The sequence below is a fragment of the Malaclemys terrapin genome, chromosome 2 (assembly GCF_027887155.1).
Source record: "Malaclemys terrapin pileata isolate rMalTer1 chromosome 2, rMalTer1.hap1, whole genome shotgun sequence".
NCBI classification, from domain to species: domain Eukaryota; kingdom Metazoa; phylum Chordata; order Testudines; family Emydidae; genus Malaclemys; species Malaclemys terrapin.
In genome coordinates this window covers 249843522-249864565 of record NC_071506.1, presented here as the reverse complement: position 1 = coordinate 249864565, position 21044 = coordinate 249843522, and the positions used below count along the sequence as shown (strand labels likewise).

Here is a 21044-nt window from a genome sequence, read left to right as displayed (position 1 = left end):
TCTGCTCATAGGATGAAAATATCATCGATGAATCTCATGTATATTATTGGTTTCATGGTGTATTTGTCCAGAAATTCTTCCTCAATGTGGCCCATGAGGAGGTTGGCATATTGGGGAGCCATGCTAGTACCCAGGGCTGTTCCCAGGGTTTGGACAAAGTGTTTTTTGTTGAGTGTAAAATTGTAATGGGTGAGGATGAAGTGGGTGAGTTTGGCAATGTGTTAACACATTTAAAACTGCCTTCATCAAACAAGGAAACTCCAACCAGAGAAGTAGATCACATAATGGAACAGGCCACCCAAATTCACGTTAAGGATGTCATCAAATCCTTCCCCACCAACTCTAACAGAAACTCTACACCTCATCCCCGATAAATCTATCACAGGGACCTTCTGCATGCTTCCCAAGATACACAAACATGGGAACCCAGGCAGATCCAGCATATCTGCCCATGGCACTCTTACTGAAGGAATATCAGGACTCATAGAAAACATGCTCAACCCACTTACCACACAAAGGGCCACCTTCTTTCAGAAACTCCACAGCATTAACAACCTCCTTCAGAACACCATCCTTGCCTCCATGGATGTCCCCTCTACACACCGACATCCCTCAAAACAGTGGTATTGCTGCCTGCCTCAAATATCTACAAGACAATCGACCACACTCAGATATCCATCCCAAGCATATTGCCAAACTCATTTTAATTGTTTTTGCTGAAATCTATACTGGTTCTTTAGATAACACTAAATCAGTTTTTGTTTGAACAATGAAAAATTTTCTCTATTAAAGTGTTCTTGTTGAAATATTAAAATTGAACTGTGAACAATGATGAAGATAAAATCCAGGGTTTCATATGACTTGATTTGAGAAGCTGCGTACAAAAGAAATGATTTAAGAAGCAAAAGAAATGCTCGAAGAATTGCTAGTTCATGCAGTATTTTTAAGTACATCAGATATTGGATGAAATCCTATAAAAATGTAAAGTACATTTGTTACCAAGTATACTACAGCATAACTAAACCAGGTGTTTGCCGCAGTGACATATGATATATATTTTTCAGCAGATCAGAGGAAAGAGATGTTTTTATCATCTTGTCACTGTTGTCATGACAACTATATATCCTAGTTAAATAGAATGTCTGTAAGAATCCAACCTTCCCTTGCCTAATTATTACCAGCTATTACATTTTTCGTGCATTTTCTTCTGTGCCCTAGATCAACACTGAAGAACTGTTAAGTTGCTCGCTGGAATTACAACCATAAGCTTAATTACAGGCTTTTGTGGTCCAGAGAGCCCTTGGTACAAGGTTCTTTGCTACATTAAAGCCATTTCAATACAGGGTTATTACACCTTTATTTCTAACTCAATGTAACTGTATTACGAAATATTTTATTTATAATATTTAGTACATTAAAACAGATTTTGTTACACAGGGCAGCTTTATGGAAAGAATGAGCTGTATGTAATCAGATTCTATCTTTTTTTAATATTTTGTATAATTTTGGAATGTACATTAAATATATTGTGTAGCTGGCATCAGTGCTAAATTATTACAATATTGTTGGGGTATGATTGTCTTAACCTATTGTTCCCTGGATGACTGGTTAAGTGGGAAGTCTAACCGTGAAGCTCTGTGTGTGCATTTTAATTCCTTCTTAAAAGAGGAAGCGTTTCCTGAATGCAAGGAATATGTGTAACTTCAGGGTTTCTTTAAAAAAAAAAAATCTTGTTGGCACAGTTCATTGTTTAGAAAAAAAAATTTCCAACTGAAAATCATTTATAGATCAGGCATATAGTAGTTTTAAGGACATTGTTAAATGACCCGTTTTCAAACTAGTACGATTTTATGTTTAGTTTTCGCTAAGGTTGAAAATACTTAGAAATGTATATTACGACATAACTTTACCATCCATAGGTGGTGACTTGCTTATCTTTTCTTCCTAAAAGGTATTATAGCCCTGTTACATATTTTCATCATCAGAGTCTCAAATTACATTTTTACCATATTAAAGATCCTTGTGAAGTTTCTCTTATTACAGTCTCTACCTTTATCTTCTCTGTTTTAGGAAGTCTTCTGAAGACAAGTAAGCATGATATTGTCTGAATACCAAGAGGATAACTATGATTTTAAATAATTGTTAATAATGATGGATTAACATAAGCAGTATACATCACTTCAACATATAGAATCATTTTCTCGAGTATCATTATAACTGGAAATGTTCCCAAGTAGTACTGTTTTCAAATATATGTACATGTGAGATTACAGCTGCCATCACAGGCTTCTTTCATGAAAGTTCATTTTCATTCGATACCATGGGCTGAATCTGACAAAAAAAATTGCTACAGGACTGTAATGAAGACATAGAAACTCTGAAAAAGTCCAATTAAAACCGTGCCGGCAAACTGAGTTTCTGCTAATTAGCTCCAGGAGTGAAGAGATCTGGGTAGTAGCTCAGGCACTTATTGAATTGGAGTGACAAAGCAGATTTGCATGTATCAGTGTGTTATTATACTCTCTACTCCAGTTAATGTATGTCTTAAGTAAAATATTAGAATATTCAAACACAACAAATACAGCCAGTCAAGAAAAACGTTCCCAACAAAGTCCAAGAGGAGAAAACCATGTATGGCTTGAAATCATGTATGGCTTAAGCTTCTAGAAGAAAAGTTACAAAATGAGTGAGGGTTACAAGCTGTAAAAAGCGACAGAGTCCTGTGGCACCTTATAGACTAACAGACGTATTAGAGCATAAGCTTTTGTGGGTGAATACCCACTTCGTCAGACGCATGTGGTGGAAATTTCCAGAGGCAGGTATAAATATACAGGCAAGAATCAGTCTAGAGATTGCCTCTGGAAATGTCCACCATGTGCATCTGACGAAGTGGGTATTCACCCACAAAAGCTTATGCTCCAATATGTCTGTTAGTCTATAAGGTGCCACAGGACTCTTTGTCGCTTTTTACAGATCCAGACTAACATGGCTACCCCTCGGTTACAAGCTGGTGGATCTAATTATAACAGAAACAAAATTTACAGGTAAAGCGTTAATTTTCCCTTTGTGCTTCATGGAGTCCATCAGTTAGGTAATTGGGTTCTAAATAGCAGTGGCACAAGAAAACTCATGAGAGAAACATATCCAACGTAGATGCCCTAGATCCCAGAGACTAATTCACTGAAAATATTGCTGCCAGAGAGTCCATCAGTTGAAGTTCCCATATCAAGTCCATAATTTTATATGTATGATAAGGATTCCCAAACTTCAGTCAGGTACATCTTTTCTAAAATGATAGATTACCTTAAACCCTATTTGAGTGTGCTCTGACTGAAAGGGGAAAGGGAAAGTCTTCTGCTTTATAAGATTAGCTGATAGGTTTTTATTTTCTATCTGTTTGTATTGGTTCCAATAATCCTTTCTTTTTAATGGGGTCTGCAAACAAATTAAGTGTTGTTAGCCCTGAAAGATACCAAGGTGAGATTCTCAAGTCCTCATTATACTGAATGTCATAGCTTTTCCTTAGAAGAAAGTGGATCTGAACAAGATGCAGATTTTGTGAAGGAGAGGAGTTAGATGCAGTACCTGACCTTCCTTTTTTTGCTTAGTTTGAATAGATTTAGAAGAGGAGGAGCTAGAGCAGGGGTAGTCAATATGCAGACCACGGGCCAAATGTGGACCGCCAGATGCTTTTGAACGGACCCCAATTTTTTTTATTTATTTATTCTTATTTTATTGTTTTTATCTTTTTAATTATTTTCTTTGGAGTCTAGACCTTGATTAGACCTTGACCAAGAAATTTGGACCTTGACAAAAAATAGACTACCCCTGAGCTAGAGTCCCTATTCAGTTCCTCTTTCTGCTTCTGATGTACAGGATGTGGCTGATTCATTTTCCATGAAAACCTCATTGAGCAGCCAAGTCAAATGAAAATTTAATTTTCTAGACCCTTTTCTAGAAGCGTGAAGCCTAGAGGGTTTTTAGCTTCTTGTGCAGATGGTGAGTTGCCATCCCCTCAAACAGGATGGAGCTCTATCAAAACCAGAGACCTTAGGAGAATGAAATCTCTGGATTTCACAGTTGGATCAGAGGAATTTGTTGAGACCACTGTGATATACAGTGTTCCATAACTTATGACATGTTTTACATCTTCTTCTGAAGTAGTTACTCCAAATGCCATTTTGCAAGAAAACTGGTTAAATGTTAATGTTTCAGCAATGCAGATTGGAGTGAAAGGGGGCAAAGTAGTGTCACACTCTGGTACTAATACACCCCAATATAACGCTGTCCTCGGGAGCCAAAAAATCTTACCGCGTTATAGGTGAAACCACGTTATATCGAACTTGCTTTGATCCGCTGGAGCGCGCAGCCCCGCCACCCCCAGAGCGCCGCTTTACCACGTTATATCTGAATTCGTGTTATATTGGGGTAGAGGTGTAGTTGAAGTTGTTGATTGCTCCATTTGCCTGTTTTTTATTCTCCTTTAGCATGTGTATTATGGTAGTGCCTAACGGTCCTAACTAACATCAGGGCTCCTTTGGGCTAGACACTGTTTTAATGAATATGCACATAGCCACCCACCTATCTGAACTGGTGATATCTAGTTCATTGGGAATTCATTTATTGGCTTTCCCATGACACAGACACCGGACAGTTTTAAAATTTGAATCTAATGTGCTTTTAAAAATAAAATTCTGACTTCCATTGATTTAACAAAGTCTTTGTTAAAGAACTTTCACAAAACAGTATAAAAATTATATTGGCTCTAGAGCACAAGACATTTTTGATGAATGGAATGTTAATGATTTTACAGTGTTGTTGTAGCTGTATTGGTCCCAGGATTTTAGAGAGAGAAGGTGGGTAAGATAGTGTCTTTTATTGGACAAACTTCTCTTGGTGAAAGAGACAAACTTTCAAGCTACACAGAACTCTTCTTCAGACCTGGAAGTTCAAAAGCTTGTATTTTTCACCAAGATAAGTTGGTCCAATAAAAGACATTACCATACCCACCTTGTCATGTTAATGATGTGACAGATACAAGGTTATAGTTACACTTTATCTAAAAAGGACCATCTACTGGATTTCTTTTGTTAATGTTAATTTGTATTTCATATTCATGAGAGGCTTAAACAAACTGGCAGTCCTAGAACACCTGCTTTCTTCCTGTAATTAGGGTGCTGATAGCCAAGCCATGAACTTTCTTGCCTAGCGTTGCCAGTAATCCCCAGTCTGATAGATGGGTCTTTCTAGAAGTGAGAAGTAATTGAATCTCAATGCTTACCAAGTTCTTGTGTACTGTCTGAAAAGAGACCACCAGCTGTGTTGAATTAATTGTACTTATTTCCATGATGTGTACTTCTCTTCAGTGAGAACGGAACTGAAAATGCCACACTCATTTCAGGGGAAAACCGTGGGTTGATTTTGAACTAGATCCCCGATGAAAGTGAGAGAATATGAATTACTCTGTTAAAGCTATCTGACTCTTCTTTTATTGAATTTTAAATGGAGCATTGCAAATAGTGCAGTATTCATAACCTAAAGTGTTGTTTCTGTGCTGATCAACTTTCCCTACGCAACTCAGTGAAAATATTTTGTCCCTTAACCTCCCCCACCCCTGCTAGTTAAGTCCGGGTCTCTCCTGTGCAAAGTCCTAGTATATGAAGTTGAAGAGAGTTGTAGCATTTCTGGTGCCTTCTCCTGGGCAAGCCCAACGGCTGCTGTTTTGTGAAGTAGTGTCACAATGTGCTCATTTCTTTAACCCAAAGATATTTGGGGTTGTCGCCAAAAGTGGTGTTAGGGAATCTCATGAGCAAGCCTGCCAAATTGATATCACATGCTTAATGACAGGGCGGAGAGACTAACTGTGATAAAATACTTAGTGTATTATGGACAAGAATGAGACCACCAAACTCATTTTTATTTGCAAATTATTTTGAGTCCAAGTCTTCAGATGTGTAGGACTTATGATTTACCTGTGATCTACTCCCCAAATGAGCATCTTTTCATAAAAGATGATGTCTGGTAGTGGAGCAGTGAGGAGGCAAGGTGCCAGACACCCAAAACAAATTATTTGACAGAAAATATTGGGTAGACAAATAGGCAAATAATGGGTCTAAATGTTTGAGATTGACAAATCCATTTTAGTAGTATATAAACCATATAATTCACTTGCTAAAACAGTAAAACATATTATTTGTGTACAATTTATAAGCTATAAGGTAAAGACCTGAAACAGGTGCAAGTTATTTGCTGCAAATACTGTAACTCTATAGTAAATCTAGCAGAGACACAATTATTTTAATTTTGCTGTATATGCTTCAACAAAATAACAAGAATTCTTAAGACTAAATTTAATCAAGTAGGGAATTGAGATTTAACAGCTTTATACAGGATAGCTCTAAGTTGGGGTTTGGAGCAGTGCAACTTCTCCTCATAACATTTGAATGGGTTAGTATTGTTTACTGCCCCAACGAATATATTTTCCTTTTTTTATGTGCACACAACTCCCATTGATATTATCGAGAGTTATGCACACATACAGCGAGAAGAATAGAACCTGATTTTGCAATGGCATGATGCATGTATGAAAAGCATTGTGGTACACACCACTTAGTAGGTCCGTAAGAGTAAATGCCAGGGTTTTTTTGCTTGTTTGTTTTTTAAATCCCTGTGCAATTGGGTTGTGCTAAATTGATGGTGATTTTATGCCAGAAAGTCTGTCTGGATTGCAGTATTTATAGTGGAAAGTGTTATCTTACCTGGGCACGTTTTTGTGGTTAAACTGTGGGAAAACAACCTTTATGATCATTTGTGATATAATAAATAGTGTCAGGGTTTAATTCAGGTTTTATTTCACGTCCGTATCTCTAGTTTGGCTGTTTTTTACTAAAACAAGTAAAACTAGCAAAAATAAGAGCTACATAAATGGCAGCTGCCACATCACACATACTAATCCTAGCTTATTAGAATACCTTACAGAAATAACTAACTGTTATTGACCACCACCCTGCAGGAAACTAACAAACCCCTCCACATTTTAAACTATACAGTCTTCATTTTCCTTAACAAAACTCTCTCTGAGCTGTATCTGAATGAGCTTAATTGCCAAAGAGTTGCTTCTCTGTCACTTTGTTGGTTGACACATTATGCAGCAGAGCCCTGTGTTTTTAGTGGGCGGCCTGCATGTGATAGTGTCTGCCTGCTGCCATCTGTCCCCTGGAGACTGCCACACTGAATAGATCTATATTGTATTATAGCTGTGGTAATGTGTTGTGGCATGATTTTCCCTCCACTCCCTTAGAAAATGTAATTTTGGCATCTATTTCCTCAATATGACTAGCCATGAGACCCTTCCTCCATTCTCTAGATGTGTTGCTGATGGAAGTCTGCTGAAAGGCCTAGCACATTTGAATGAGCTAGGTAGGGGCTAGGCCCTATAAAAACTATGGTTGATCCTGTACCTTCAGAAATAAAAACAAATACGTGTAAGTAAATCAACTTGTGGTTATGCTAAAGAAGAAGGTGATCTTGTTATGGAGAAACCATTCCAGGAAAACCACAATTAATATGTAATTACTGTTGCATCAGAACTCTGAATAACCACCATTTGTAATGATAACCTTTTAAATAACCTAAACATCCAAGCAGTTCAGAATTTCAAATTTTTGACCATTTGACTTCCATTGGAAAAATAGCAGCTCTTCCAAGGAGAGAGCCCATGCTGGATTTTTGCAAAATTTAGCATTTTTTTTGGTAATTATTAATATCTTCCCCCTCTGTCTTTTAATTATTTTTGACATCTTTTCTTGCCACACTTATTGAATATGGGGGGAACAATGAAATATTAAAAACCCTGAGAATTAAAATATTTATTTTACAATGCAGAGATTTCCATTCTTCAGCATTTCACTTTGGTATTAGCACAAAAAGTCTGTGACTCATTGGTGTGCTGCATTTCTGTTGTCTTTACCAAGTGTTCTGTATACCAGGAAAGTGAATTGCCATGTCATGTAGCAACTGCTGTAGTTGCTCAGAAAGACATTTATCATGTCTAACATTTGCAGAAGTGGCCAGTTGTTGTGAGACCCAATTTCAGAGATTTTGGGGCCTAATTTCGAGAGTGCTGAGTATCTACAGCTCCAAAAGAAGTCAGTGGGAGGTGTGAATGTAACACCTCTGGAAATCAGGCCTTATGGGTCTCAATTTGGGCACCTACAATCACTGTCACTCTTAAAATTTAGGAGCTTATCTATTAAAACAGCAGGTTAAGTCACTTGAAACCCTTGTGTATTATTAATATGTAAATGCCTTCTGTCTCTGGGTTATAGTAGGTTGGGGGCTGTCTGTTTTTCTAAAGATTAAAAAAATCCAAACATCCTTAATTAATACTTTTTTACTCAGTCACAAATGTTCTGTCTGTTTTCATATCTTTTTCTAATGAAGTACTTTTGTTCCAGACAGCAAATGGGAAGCATATGTTAGCTACAATTACTTTTTAGTATTTTGGGAATTTTTACATTAAAAACTTCAAATTCCTTATGTTTTCTGTGTAGATAGGGGTGGGCAAACTAGTTGGCCTGAGGGCCGCATTGGGTTTCAGAAATTATATGGAGGGTGTGCCTCCCCAAACAGCCAGGCATGGCCCGGCCCCTGCCCCCTATCCGACCCCCATTGCTTCTCGTCCCCTGGCGGCCCTCCCCTCAGGACCCCTGCCCCATCCACCCCCAGTTCTCCCTGTCCCCTGACGGCCCCCAGAACCCCCACCCCTGACTGCCCCCTGGTGCCCCATCCAAACCCTCCTCTCCTTACTGACTGCCCCCCCCGGAACCCCTGCTTCATCCAACCACCCCTTCTCCCTGACTGCCACCGGAATCCCTGCCCCCATTCAACCCCCCTGTTCCCTACCCTCTGACCGCCCCCACCCCTATCCACATCCCCGGCCCCTGAACTCCCCTGCCCTCTATCCAACCCCCCCCCACTCCCTGCCCCCTTACCGTGCTGCCTGGAGCACCGGTGGCTGGTGGAGCTGCTGCCACGCTGCCCAGCTGGAGCCAGCCATACACCATGCAGCACAGAGCACCGGATCAGGCCGGGCTCTACAGCTGCGCTACCCCAGGAGCTCGCAGCCTGCCGCCCAGATCAAGGACATCGGGGGAGGGGCTGAGGGCTAGCCTTCCGGGTGAGGAGCTCAGAGGATGGGCAGGTGTAGATACAGGCTCCAATAACACATGGGAATCTACTAACCTCGACCCCTGAGATTTTGTAGTTGATCACTTTGGGGGATGCAGTCCAAAGTTGTGTTGTGATGTGCTAGAATTAGGAAAAGAACATCATATTTGAATGATTGTAAAACCAGTTAGCTTTCTTACTTTGAATAAGAACCTTACAATTAAGGTTGTCAAGTGATTTTAAAAAATAAATAATTAATTAATTTAATCACCTGTTTATAAAAATTAATTGCGATTAATCACTGTTAAACAATAATAGAATACCATTTATTTAAATATTTTTGGATGTTTTCTACATTTTCAAATATATTGATTTCAATTACAACACAGAATACAAAGTGTACAGTGCTCACTTTATATTTATTTTTGATTACAAGTATTTGCACTGTAAAAAACAAAAGAAATAGTATTTTTCAATTCACCTACTACAAATACTGTCGTGCAATCTCTTTATCATGAAAGTTGAACTTACAAATGTAGAGTTCTGTACAAAAAAACCTGCATTCAAAAATAAAACAATCTAAAATTTTAGAGCCTACAAGTCCACTCAGTCCTACTTCTTGTTCAGCCAATCGCACAGACAAACAAGTTTGCAGGAGATAATGCTGCCTGCTTCTTGTTTACAATGTAACCTGAAAGTGAGAATGGGTGTTCTCATGGCACTGTTGTTGCCAGTGTCACAAGATATTTACATGCCAGATGTGCTAAAGATTCATATGTCCCTTCATGCTTCAACCACCATTCCAGGGGACATGCGTCCATACTGATGGCAGGTTCTGCTTGATAACAATCCAAAGCAGTGTGGACCGACGCATGTTCATTTTCATCATCTGAGTCAGATGCCACCAGCAGAAGGATGATTTTCTTTTTTGGTGTAGTTTCCGCATTGGAGTGGTGCTCTTTTAAGATTTCTGAAAGCATGCTCCACACCTCATCCCTCTCAGATTTTGGAAGGTACTTCAAATTCTTAAATCTTGGGTTGAGTGTTGTAGCTATCTTTAGAAATCTCACATTCACACTTCTTTGGGTTTTTCAGATTTGCAGTGAAAGCGCTCTTAAAATGAACAATGTGCTGGGTCATCGTCCGAGACTGCTATAAGATGAAATAAATGGCAGAATGAGGGTAAAACAGAGAAGGGGACATACAATTCTCCCCCAAGGAGTTCAGCCACAAATTTAATTAATGCATCATTTGTTTTTTTAACGAGTGCCATCAGCATGGAAGCATATCCTCTGGAATGGTGGCTGAAGCATGAAGGGGCATACAAATGATTAGCATATCTGGCACGTAAATACCTTGCAGTGCTGGCTACAAAAGTGCCATGCAAGTGCCTGTTCTCACTTTCTGGTGACATTATAAATAAGAAGAGGGCAGCAGCATCTCCTGTAAATGTAAATAAACTTGTCTTAGCAATTGGCTGAACAAGAAGTAGGACTGGGTGGACTTGTAGGCTCTGAAGTTTAACTTTTTGTTTTTGAGTGCAGTTATGTAACAAAAAAAATCTATTTGTAAATTGCACTTTCACAACAAAGAGATTGCACTACAGTACTTGTATGAGGTCAATTGAAAAATACTATTTCTTTTGTTTATGAATTTTACAGTGCAAATATTTGTAATAAAAATATATTTGTAAAAAAATAATATACTTTGATTTCAATTACAACACAGAATAGAATATATATGAAAATGTAGAAAAACACCCACAATATTTAATAAATTTCAATTTGTATTCTATTGTTCAGCAGTGAGATTAAAACTGCAATAAATCACAATTAATTTTTTTTTTAGTTTATCGCGTGAGTTAACTGCAATTAATCAACAGCCCTACTTGCAATACATTCTTACAGAACAACAGGTGAAATTATTTCCACTAGCAATAAGGCAGCTTCCTTTCCAACAGAGCTGAGCTCAGTGAATTTATACAGAAAAGGGTGGTTCTGAGACTACAAATCTTGACAGTCTTTAATTGTGAATGGTTATACAGACCTTTAAGGAACATGTATTATCTGTATGATCAGGGTATGTTATCTTCTGTAGAGTGTTGGTATGTGTATGTATGTATATTACTGTAGCTGACATAATGCATGAAGCATTTTAAGAATGTATAATGTTTAATATGAAAGGAACATTTTCAGGAAAGTGTACTAAAAGTAACATGTATTACATTCTGCAATTGCATTTCATAAAGCAAATGTGAATTGTCCAGACTCTCTGTAGTAGAAAATTAAAGATGTGTGCATCTTTTCTGTATGAACTGTATTTGGACTGAGTGAAGAAGTTTTGTGACAGCTGGTTGGGAGTCTGTGATATCTTAAATGTTAGAACTAGATAGTTTTTCCATAATCTTAGGCTTCATGGCACCCGTTTTAGCCAGTTAATTTCATTAAATCATTTATCTTACATAGTTACTGAATCACAGTGCTTTAATTAAATGTCTTAGACATTTAGGAATAGTTTATTTGAATAGGTCATTTAATTATACTTTATCTGTAAGAAAGTATTAGCTGAGTTAGCAAGGCCATCTGTAATGCCTTTTAGTTCACTCATACTGAATTGTTCAGATAAAGACTTTCAAGTGTTGTCTAAATAAGGAAGAAGTCTTGGTAAGGTTAAGCTTAGTGAAGGACACAAGAGAAGCATACACCCTAGACAAGTGGTAGAACATAAACCGTTTGCTGCAGCAGTGGACTTTTTCAATTTTTACCCCATTGTTTTTGAAAAATATTAAAAATAAGAATGCCTGTCCTTCAGGATTTCAGGGAGGATGAAAGTGAGGAGGAGGAAGAAGAAAGGGTGGGTGGCAGTGATAACTTTGAAAAGGTGCTTACTTCTTTTTTCACTGTTTTAGTTTAGTGATATTGAAATGCTTTCCCTTTCTTTTATAGGTGTTCCTTAAGCCAGTTATTGAGGACAGAAACATGGAACTGGCCAGAAGATGCACTGAAATTATAAGTGATGTAAGTGACTGTAACAATTTGTCTGTTAATTATATTGCTTGCTTCTAAAGGTTTTATGTGTATTATTCTTATTTCTTCAGATTTATAAAATGTAGGTATAGGTGCCCATCCTAGGTTCTAGGTGCCTACTCAATAGATTAAAACATACAAAATAATATAAATGGGCTTCCCAAGAATATGTTTATGAGGAAACTCCATTAAAATGTTACAGAATCGCATAAAGGTACTCAATTAACAAATTCCAAATGAGTTGTTAATAGGAATATAATGTATGTCTGCATTTGGCATGAACACCTTGGATCAGATCTGTAGTGGGCATAAATTGGAGTAACTCTGTTGTCTTCACTGAAGTAACATCAGCTTTGTCAGCTGAGGATTTGGCCCCCTGAGTGAATTATGGAAGTGAAGGTTTGAGCTTGAGTTTGTATTTATTGCGGTGCCGCTCCTGGAAACTTGAATCTCAGGAGGAACTTTGAAACTGCGGACTAATTGGGGTTCTGTTTTTGATTAGACACAGAGTGTCTACTCTCCTTCATGGACTAAGTATACATGGTGACTAACAGCAAGACAGCCCATTATATGAGCGAAGGTGATTTGCCTATAAAATAATCTTTCCAGCCAACTCTAGGTTTGGATGTTTTGGCAACTGATTGATTAGTAAAACTGCAAAGTGGGGGCTGGTTCACCTTGTATTGTAACATGATGTATAAACTTATTGTAGCATTATTATCCTAGGTGAATACGTATGTTGACCTTGTGAGATTAATACATGCAGAAACTAGACTATAGAGGATGCAGAAAATTCATTACTGGAGGACATTTATCAGGAAGGAATAGATGGCTGCTAGAAAAATGGTACATCTGGAATGTTTAGGAGCTATCATGCTGGGAAGAGAATGCGGCTTGACAGGGTCAAATCTTCTCTTGTGCCTGAACGCTGTGTGCGAATACTTAAATCTTTGTGGGCTGAATATTGGATACAGCCTTAAGAGAGGCCAGTAAGGTGATTACCCAGTAACATCAAATTATCTTAAGCGGTAGTACAGGCTATTAATATTTTTATCAAAGGTACTGATAGTTATCCATGTGTTTTTGTTTGGAAATGTACAGTATATGACACAATACAAGCCTGTCAAGTCAGGTAAAAGCCACAATGATGCATTAGGCTGACCTGAAATCCATGTATTGTTTCCATGCTACTTATTTCTAGATATGATTGCTGTCATAAAGGCAAAAAATACCCTGAACAGTGCTGAGAAACTATTTGTTTTAATTAGAAAGGAATTATTATTGAAAAGTGTATCATTGGTGGTCATGGTGGCTGCTGATAAATATTGTGGAGGTGTTTTTCTTTGATTTTTCTGTGAAGGTTTGGGGACGAAGATGAATAAATGAATTAAAATAAGGTTTCAAACCCTATAATGGTTCAAAGATGTGGCTTTTGCTGAAAGTGTGTGTTAGATTTTCACTGAGATATGAGAATCTTTCAAAGGATAATGATTCCTGTATGATGATGATATAAGAAGTGCAATGGTCCAGAACCAATATAATTTCAAAAGGAATTCTCCCTATTAATATACGAAAATGGAACCCACATTTTGGGCCTGATCCAGTGCTTGCTGAAATCATTGGATGTGTTTTTATTGGCTTTAATGGGTATTGGATCAAGTTCAGAGTGAACTTTTTTTAATCCCCCCCCAAACCTTCACCATAATTGAATTTTCACTATCACTAGAAAAGTCCTACAGTACCCCTGGAGAAAAATTCCCCTACCACCACCACTACTTCATTCTAGGAATGGTGCCAGAACCTCTTGACCCTTTTTAGTTACAGGGGACACACACAGCTATGAAGGGTTTCTAGGGGAATTGTCTTCATTCGCTTCTGGCAGCATCTGCACAAAGTTTAGGAACAGAGCTCAGTGAATATTCTTGTTTGCTTTTGGATCCAACCATGTTCATAGGTCTTTACATTTGCTTTTTTATAAACATTTGTGCAAAGTACTTTTTGTTTGCATGACTGTTTAGAGAGGAGCTATTATTCATGCAAATATGGAAATGGATTAGTGTATTCACTTAGTAATGAACAAAGTTGTACCTGAAAACCTGTGTGTGTGTGTGTGTGTGTATATGTGTATTTCAGACCCAAATTTGCTCATTACCATGTAGAAAGGAAAGGGACTGGAAATGAAGGTAATATGTATAAGTCAAACATAAGTGGGTTTTAATGCCTTTGTGTGGCTTGCAGTTTTACCCTAAGGTGACCTTGTGATGGCAGCACATGACCTTGTGACCACAAGCCTGGGTTATTCCCTTTCCTTTCTTGCAAGGCTGTCAACACAGATACTCTGTCAGAGTGCAATGGCATGATTGTTCATGGCTTGAGATATTGTGATCATATTATGCTCACCCTGCATTTTTTACCATCAGACTTTAAATTGGCACTGTTATTTTTAAAATCCTATTTGGCATGTAAGCCTTGGGTCTTGTATGAGAGGATATCCGTTCTCACGTGTCACTGTTTAACGATCCCACCATTGTAGTCAGCCGATGTTCACTTTGTTTGTGATGATACCTATGTTGCCCCCCTCTCAAATCCATCCAATTTATTAAATAACAGTTTTCAAGATGCCTTTAATTCTGACATATGTTGGACTTCCTTTCCAACCCCTTTCTTTTCCACATTTAAATTGGACCCCTTAATTTGTTTTTATTGTTTGTATTTTAAAAGGGGACACAGGGTGCTTTTATGGGGAAAGTAGGAAGCTGAATACAAATAAAGTTATTAAGCAAATTATCATAGTCCTTTCTGTGGAAGGGAAATAGCTTGCCTCTTGAATCTTCATACTGCTTTTCATATGTGCATGTTACTAATGTTTCTTTATCACCTGCAGCAAATGCCATTTAAACATAATGCTACTTACCATCTAATTTGCCACATACTGTAGTCCAAATTGTAGTTCTTTCTGATTCAGCATCTCCTTGCCATCGGCTGGACGTGGTGAAGATTAGATCCTGCCAGGACTTTAATTATAGTTTTTCTCAATTAATAGTGTTTAATGATGGTTAATAAAAATTAATAGAAAATGAATTTGTTGCAGTTCTGGTTTCTTTTCTTTTAACTACAAGAGAATTCTAGGTACTACACTGTGATTCTGAGAATTGTCAGTAGACTGGAGATAAAAAATTATTTATTGTTGGTTAAAAGGAGAAGAGTAATTATGACCCAGTTAACTATTGTTTCAAGCTGTTTTTCTCAGTATTGGATAGAAAATGTGGCTGTATGATAAACTGTGTCTTAATCAAATCCTCATTGAAAATCTCATTTGTCTAATGTTTGAGTTTGACTTTTCATCTTAAGATTTATATCCAAATTGTTCAGGATATAATTTGTTGCTGTTAAAAGCTAATACTAATCAATTGATACCAGTGAGTCCTGAACCAGTTTCTGCCCTCAGTTACACATGTGCAAGTCTACTGACCATATCCATATAACTTCAGTAGCGCTGCATTGGTATAACTGACTGAATTGGATCTGGCAGAATTTGGTCCTTTGACTCTTCTTTTGCAATTGTAGCCCACACCTACTCAGTGTAGCTTTCTGTTCCCCTCTAGTGGGATCTGGGTCACATAAACTTTCAAGAGGCTGCTAGAGCCTTTCAGCTAACAGATGGGACTTTTAGCTCAGCTGCTCAGACATAAGCTTTTTGATTCAGAAGTCCTGGGTTTGATTGCTTCTGCTGCTGATCCACCCATGAGCATTGTGTAACAAATAGTGGCCCCTACCAGGTTTTACGCTAAATGGATCTCTGCAGCTTGGGATAAGCTTTCATGCCCAGGGACAGTACGTAGCTCATCCTTACTAAGTTTGGTAGTCTGTATTTCTCTAGTGACTAAGCCACACATAAAGATTAATGAGCCTAATCTGGTCTTGCCTAAGGAATCCAGGTCTTTTATCTTAGGCAGTACAGGTTTATGCTTTTATATCCAGAGGTACTGAATGTAATCCCTGCTGCCAATGACCCACCGAGAGGCATCACATTATAATGGAATTTCAAGCATTGGTTTCTACGTTTAGGGACAGATTTTCAAGGTTGGATGCAGACACCCACTTGCATCTAACTGAAGGCACAAATACCAGATGTGTGTGTGTACAAATGGCTATATAGGCTCCTAAGTGGCTATATATATATGTGCAAATACTCTGTATATTTGTGCACGGTTTTAGGTACAAAGAGATGTATGTGCAGAACTGTTGTGCCTAAATGTGAAAACTTGGCATTTAAACTTTGTATTTTTTAAATGGAAGCAATTTGAAATACAATATGATGTCATTAAGGGACAATCCAGCTCTCGTTGAAATCAATTTAGAGACTCACATTAACCCCAGTGGAAATTGGCTCAAGCCCTAAATTGTGATATTTAAGGTCATGCTCTCCCATAAGAGGCTGATTTATCCAAAAAGGGGCCTTAAAATTCAGTATATCTTTGTCAACATCTGAACAAAAATAATTCACTCTGAATTTGGAAAGAAAAATGTATACCTGTATATTTATCTAAGTGATGGCTGCATATGCAGCTTAATCTTAAAAAGTTTAAGTATATTCTCACATTTCAAACAAATTCACAGGAACAATAACTTTCACTTTATTGAGGGATTAGAGTTGTAGTAGGATGGTTTCCTGTTCTGAACACAGTGAAACTTTTATTTTACACAATATATCACACATACATCCTTAGCGTATACTAGTAGGCTGTTTTAAGATTCTTGAAGTGTGAAAGTTACATTTGTGTGTGTGTACACACATGTAGTAGAGATGCAAAAACTGATACTTTTTAATGTTTTCTTTCAATATGGTACCTAGAGCAAAACTCAAATTCCGTAGCAAGTAATACATTTTCTGCTATTAACTTCAATAACAATTGATATAAAGTAGCAGAATAGAAAACTATTGTGAATATTACTGTTGAAATCTTTGTTCCCCGTTTGTTGTAAAACAGAATTGTGGTGTTTTTAATATCTTGTGAAATAAGAGTCAAAGAGACACAAGGCCGAATGCAGAACTGGTGTAAAGAAAAGTATTTCCACAGAAGTTAGTGGAATTATGACCAATTATATTAAGGTGGGATTGTCCCAATGAGTTTATAATTATTAGTCAAAATTACGTAAGTATAAAGGACACAAGGTATATTTTTGGCCTGAGATTTTCAGAGGAGCCTAAAAAAGTTAGATATCCAACGAGATTTGGGAGCCTAAGTTCCAAAGGAAGGATTTTTTCATAATCAGATCTTGTAAGGTCTAAGAGATCCAGTTATCCTTGCATAATATTTTGTAATGAATAGGAGGTCACTTGCAGGCAAAAATTCACACTTGGCCAAATTAATATTTTACTCATCCATATTTTAAACCCCAAATTTGAATAAGAATATAAGCTTCTATGCTCATTTCTTCCAGTCATTGCTTGCATTCACCACATACCCACACCATTTATGCTTCAGAAACTTCTTGCCTATTTCATACAGTGAATATATATTTCAAGTGCAAAAATGTCACTACAGTATTCCATATGTCCTTTTTCATCTTCCAATTGCCTGATGCCAATTGATGCAAAAATATCTGTAGCAGAACAGAACATCTAGAATCAAAATCTAATGTGAAGATTCTGTCTTATGTCCTGTCATAATTACCCACTGAAATCTTGCGCTCACAATCAGCACATTCTGATTGGGGCATCTAGGAGCTGTCAAAATAAAACTAGACAATGAGAAATAACTGGTGCTGATATTGCTGCTTTTCAATTATTTAGGGGGGCATGAGGTCCAGAGTGCAATGATTTGGGGAGGGGTCACTGATTTGGTTGTTTTTCTAAGCAAAAAAGATTGAGACATTTTAAGAACCTTATGTTTTTGTTTTTTTATATAATTAAATTATATATATTGACCTTCTCAATCTTGCATATTGCATATACATACTTTCTAATAGGCACATTTAAAAACACAAACAAAAGTCAGTGACCAAATCAGCATAAAAAACCTCTCAGTTTAATTTAGTGATCCATGACTTTGTGTATAGACTCATAGAACTGGAAGGGACCTCGAGAGGTCATCTAGTCCAGACCCCTGCACTCAAGGCAGGACTAAGTATTATCTAGGCCAGGGGTTGGCAACTTTTGGCATGCGGCTCGCCAGGGTAAGCACCCTGGCGGGCCGGGCCAGTTTTATTTACCTGCTGACGCAGCAGGTTCGGCCGATCGCGGCTCCCACTGGCCGCGGTTCGCTGTCCCGGGCCAATGGGGGCGGTGAGAAGCCACGGCCAGCACATCACTCGCCCGCGCCGCTTCCCGCCGCCCCCATTGGCCCGGGACGGCGAACCACAGCCAGTGGGGGCCGCGATCAGCCGGACCTGCTGTGTCAGCTGGTAAATAAAACTGGCCCGACCTGCCAGGGTGCTTACCCTGGTGAGCAGCATGCCAAACGTTGCTGACCCCTGATCTATGCCATCCCTGACCTTAAAAATCCCCAATGATAGAGATTCCACAACCTCTCTAGTCAATTTATTCCAGTGCTTAACCACTCTGACAGTTAGGAAGTTTTTCCTAATGTCCAACCTAAACTGCCCTTGCTGCAATTTAAGCCCATTGCTTCTTCTCCTATCCTCAGAGGTTAAGAACAATAATTTTTCTCCCTCCTCCTTGTAACAACCTTATGTACTTGAAAACTGTTATCATGTCCCCTCTCAGTCTTCTCTTCTTCAGACTAAACAAACCCAATTTTTTCAGTCTTCCCATATAGGTCATGTTTTCTACACCTTTAATCATTTTTGTTGCTCTTCTCTGGACTTTCTCCAATTTGTCCACATCTTTCCTGAAATGTGGAGCCCAGAACTGGCCACAATACTCCAGTTGAGGCCTAATCAGCACAGAGTAGAGCTGAAGAATTACTTCTTATGTCTTGCTTACAATACTCCTGCTAATACATCCCAGAATTATGTTTGCTTTTTTTGCAACAGCGTTACACTGTTGACTCATATTTAGCTTGTGACCCACTATGACTCCCAGATCCTTTTCTCCAGTACTCCTTCCTAGGCAGTAATTTTCCATTTTGTATGTGTGCAACTGACTGTTCCTTCCTAAGTGGAGTACTTTGCATTTGTCCTTATTGAATTTCATCCTGTTTACTTCAGACAATTTCTCCAGTTTGTCCAGATCATTTTGAATTTTAATCCTATCCTCCAAAGCACTTGCAACCAACTTGGTATCATCCACAAACTTTACAAGTGTTCTCTCTATGCCATTATCTAAATCATTGATGAAGATATTGAACAGAACCGGACCCAGAACCGATTCCTGCGGGACCCTACTCATTATGCCCTTCCAGCATGACTGTGAATCACTGATAATAATTCTCTGGGAACAATTTTCCAATCTTATAGTAGCTCCATCTAGGTTGTATTTTCCTAGTTTGTTTATGAGAGGGTCATGTGAGACAGTAACAAAAGCCCTACTAAAGTCAAGATATATCACATCTACTGCTTCCCCCCTATCCGCACGGCTTGTTACCCTCTCAAAGATTTGTTCTTAACAAATCCATGCTGACTGTTACTTAACAGCTAGAAGATAATGAGGTGATTGCAAATTGATTTCTTAATTATTTGCTCCATTATCGTTCTGGGTACAGAAGTTAAGCTGACTGGTCTGTAATTCCCTGGGTTGTCCTTATTTCCCTTTTTATAGAGGCATATGATAGGGTGCACAGAACTACATGGCCCATTGGATTGATGGAGCCATGAGCAAAGGGAATTTGACACACACTGTAATTTTACATCTGGTGTTTCATCAAGGAGTAAATATGATTGGTACTGAGATACAGAGCCCTTCACTGGTTTAAATATGGTCCAGCTGAGAATTGACCAAAGATATTTACCATCTCACAGTTATATGGTTGCCTGTCAGAAATGAATTTGTTGTTGTCCAGCCCACTTCTTGGTGGACAGTACCTACATCATGCAAAACAACATTGCAACTGGCACCTTTTTTGGCTGTCTTCCGAAAGGTCAAGAATTGATTCTGCCTGCAGACTAAACTACACTCATAGAAATGACTCTTCCAGGTCACCTCTGAGGAACATTGTCTTAGAATGTGCAATATCCATCAAAGATTGAATGAGAGAGGAAATCAGCTGGATATTTCTGCAGCCCAGCATCTCCCACAATTATGTTACATATGGGCTGCTTCCTGCCAGTCTGCAGTTTCTGGAAGCAGTTCAAAGCTGTAGCACAGCGAAAGTTGGACATGCCTCTTTTTCCTGCTTGCTGCCAGATCTTCTGCCTCTGTAGCAGCAGCCATGCGGCAATGGGTTTGCTCTCATCCTTTTCTTTGCCTCTATTTTCTAACCATTTTCGGGCAGTATCAAGCTTCTTTTTTTGTTCTAAGCCTCCATCCTGGTTCAGGGTTTGTACAGAATCCTGGCCATAGAGACGTGGTGCTTTCGCTGCAGTGCCTCCTTGCTGAGCTGCTCTGTCCCCTTATAGGCATGGCAGAGCAGCTGTGCAAGCATGGACAAAGTCCAAAAGATGCTTCCTATGTGAGGGAGCATTCCCAAGCTTGCCAGAGAGTGAATTATGCCCAGCGTGCTCCCAACCAGCTGACCATAGCACTCTTAGAACCTGGACCTCTGAGTCGGGACAGGCATGATGGGGTCCCCACCCTTCCAAGTAGCTGTGACTCCACCACAGAAAAACCAAACCAGGAGACACAGAGCAGAATAGGGAGAGACTCTAAGGAGGAGGAGGACTTAATTCAAACAACTTAGGGGGTAAATCCTGGGTCAACACAGGACCTCAAAGATAAGATCCCTTTGG

The 21044-nt window shown here is 38.6% G+C and overlaps 1 protein-coding gene across 3 annotated transcripts in view; it reads left to right on the top strand.

Moving 5' to 3' along the window:
• Nucleotides 1–21044, top strand: part of NEBL (nebulette) — a 388110-nt gene that overhangs the window by 259566 nt on the left and 107500 nt on the right. Inside the window, exons 1-2 of one of the 3 annotated variants that reach the window (XM_054020653.1) lie at nt 11722–12021; nt 12114–12185. The exons of the other annotated variants lie outside the window; for them this stretch is intronic. Coding sequence (XP_053876628.1) covers nt 11965–12021; nt 12114–12185 — 129 coding nt within the window. The 5' untranslated portion in view covers nt 11722–11964. Of the gene's footprint in view, nt 1–11721; nt 12022–12113; nt 12186–21044 lie in introns of those variants that run through there. 3 annotated transcript variants of the gene reach the window in all.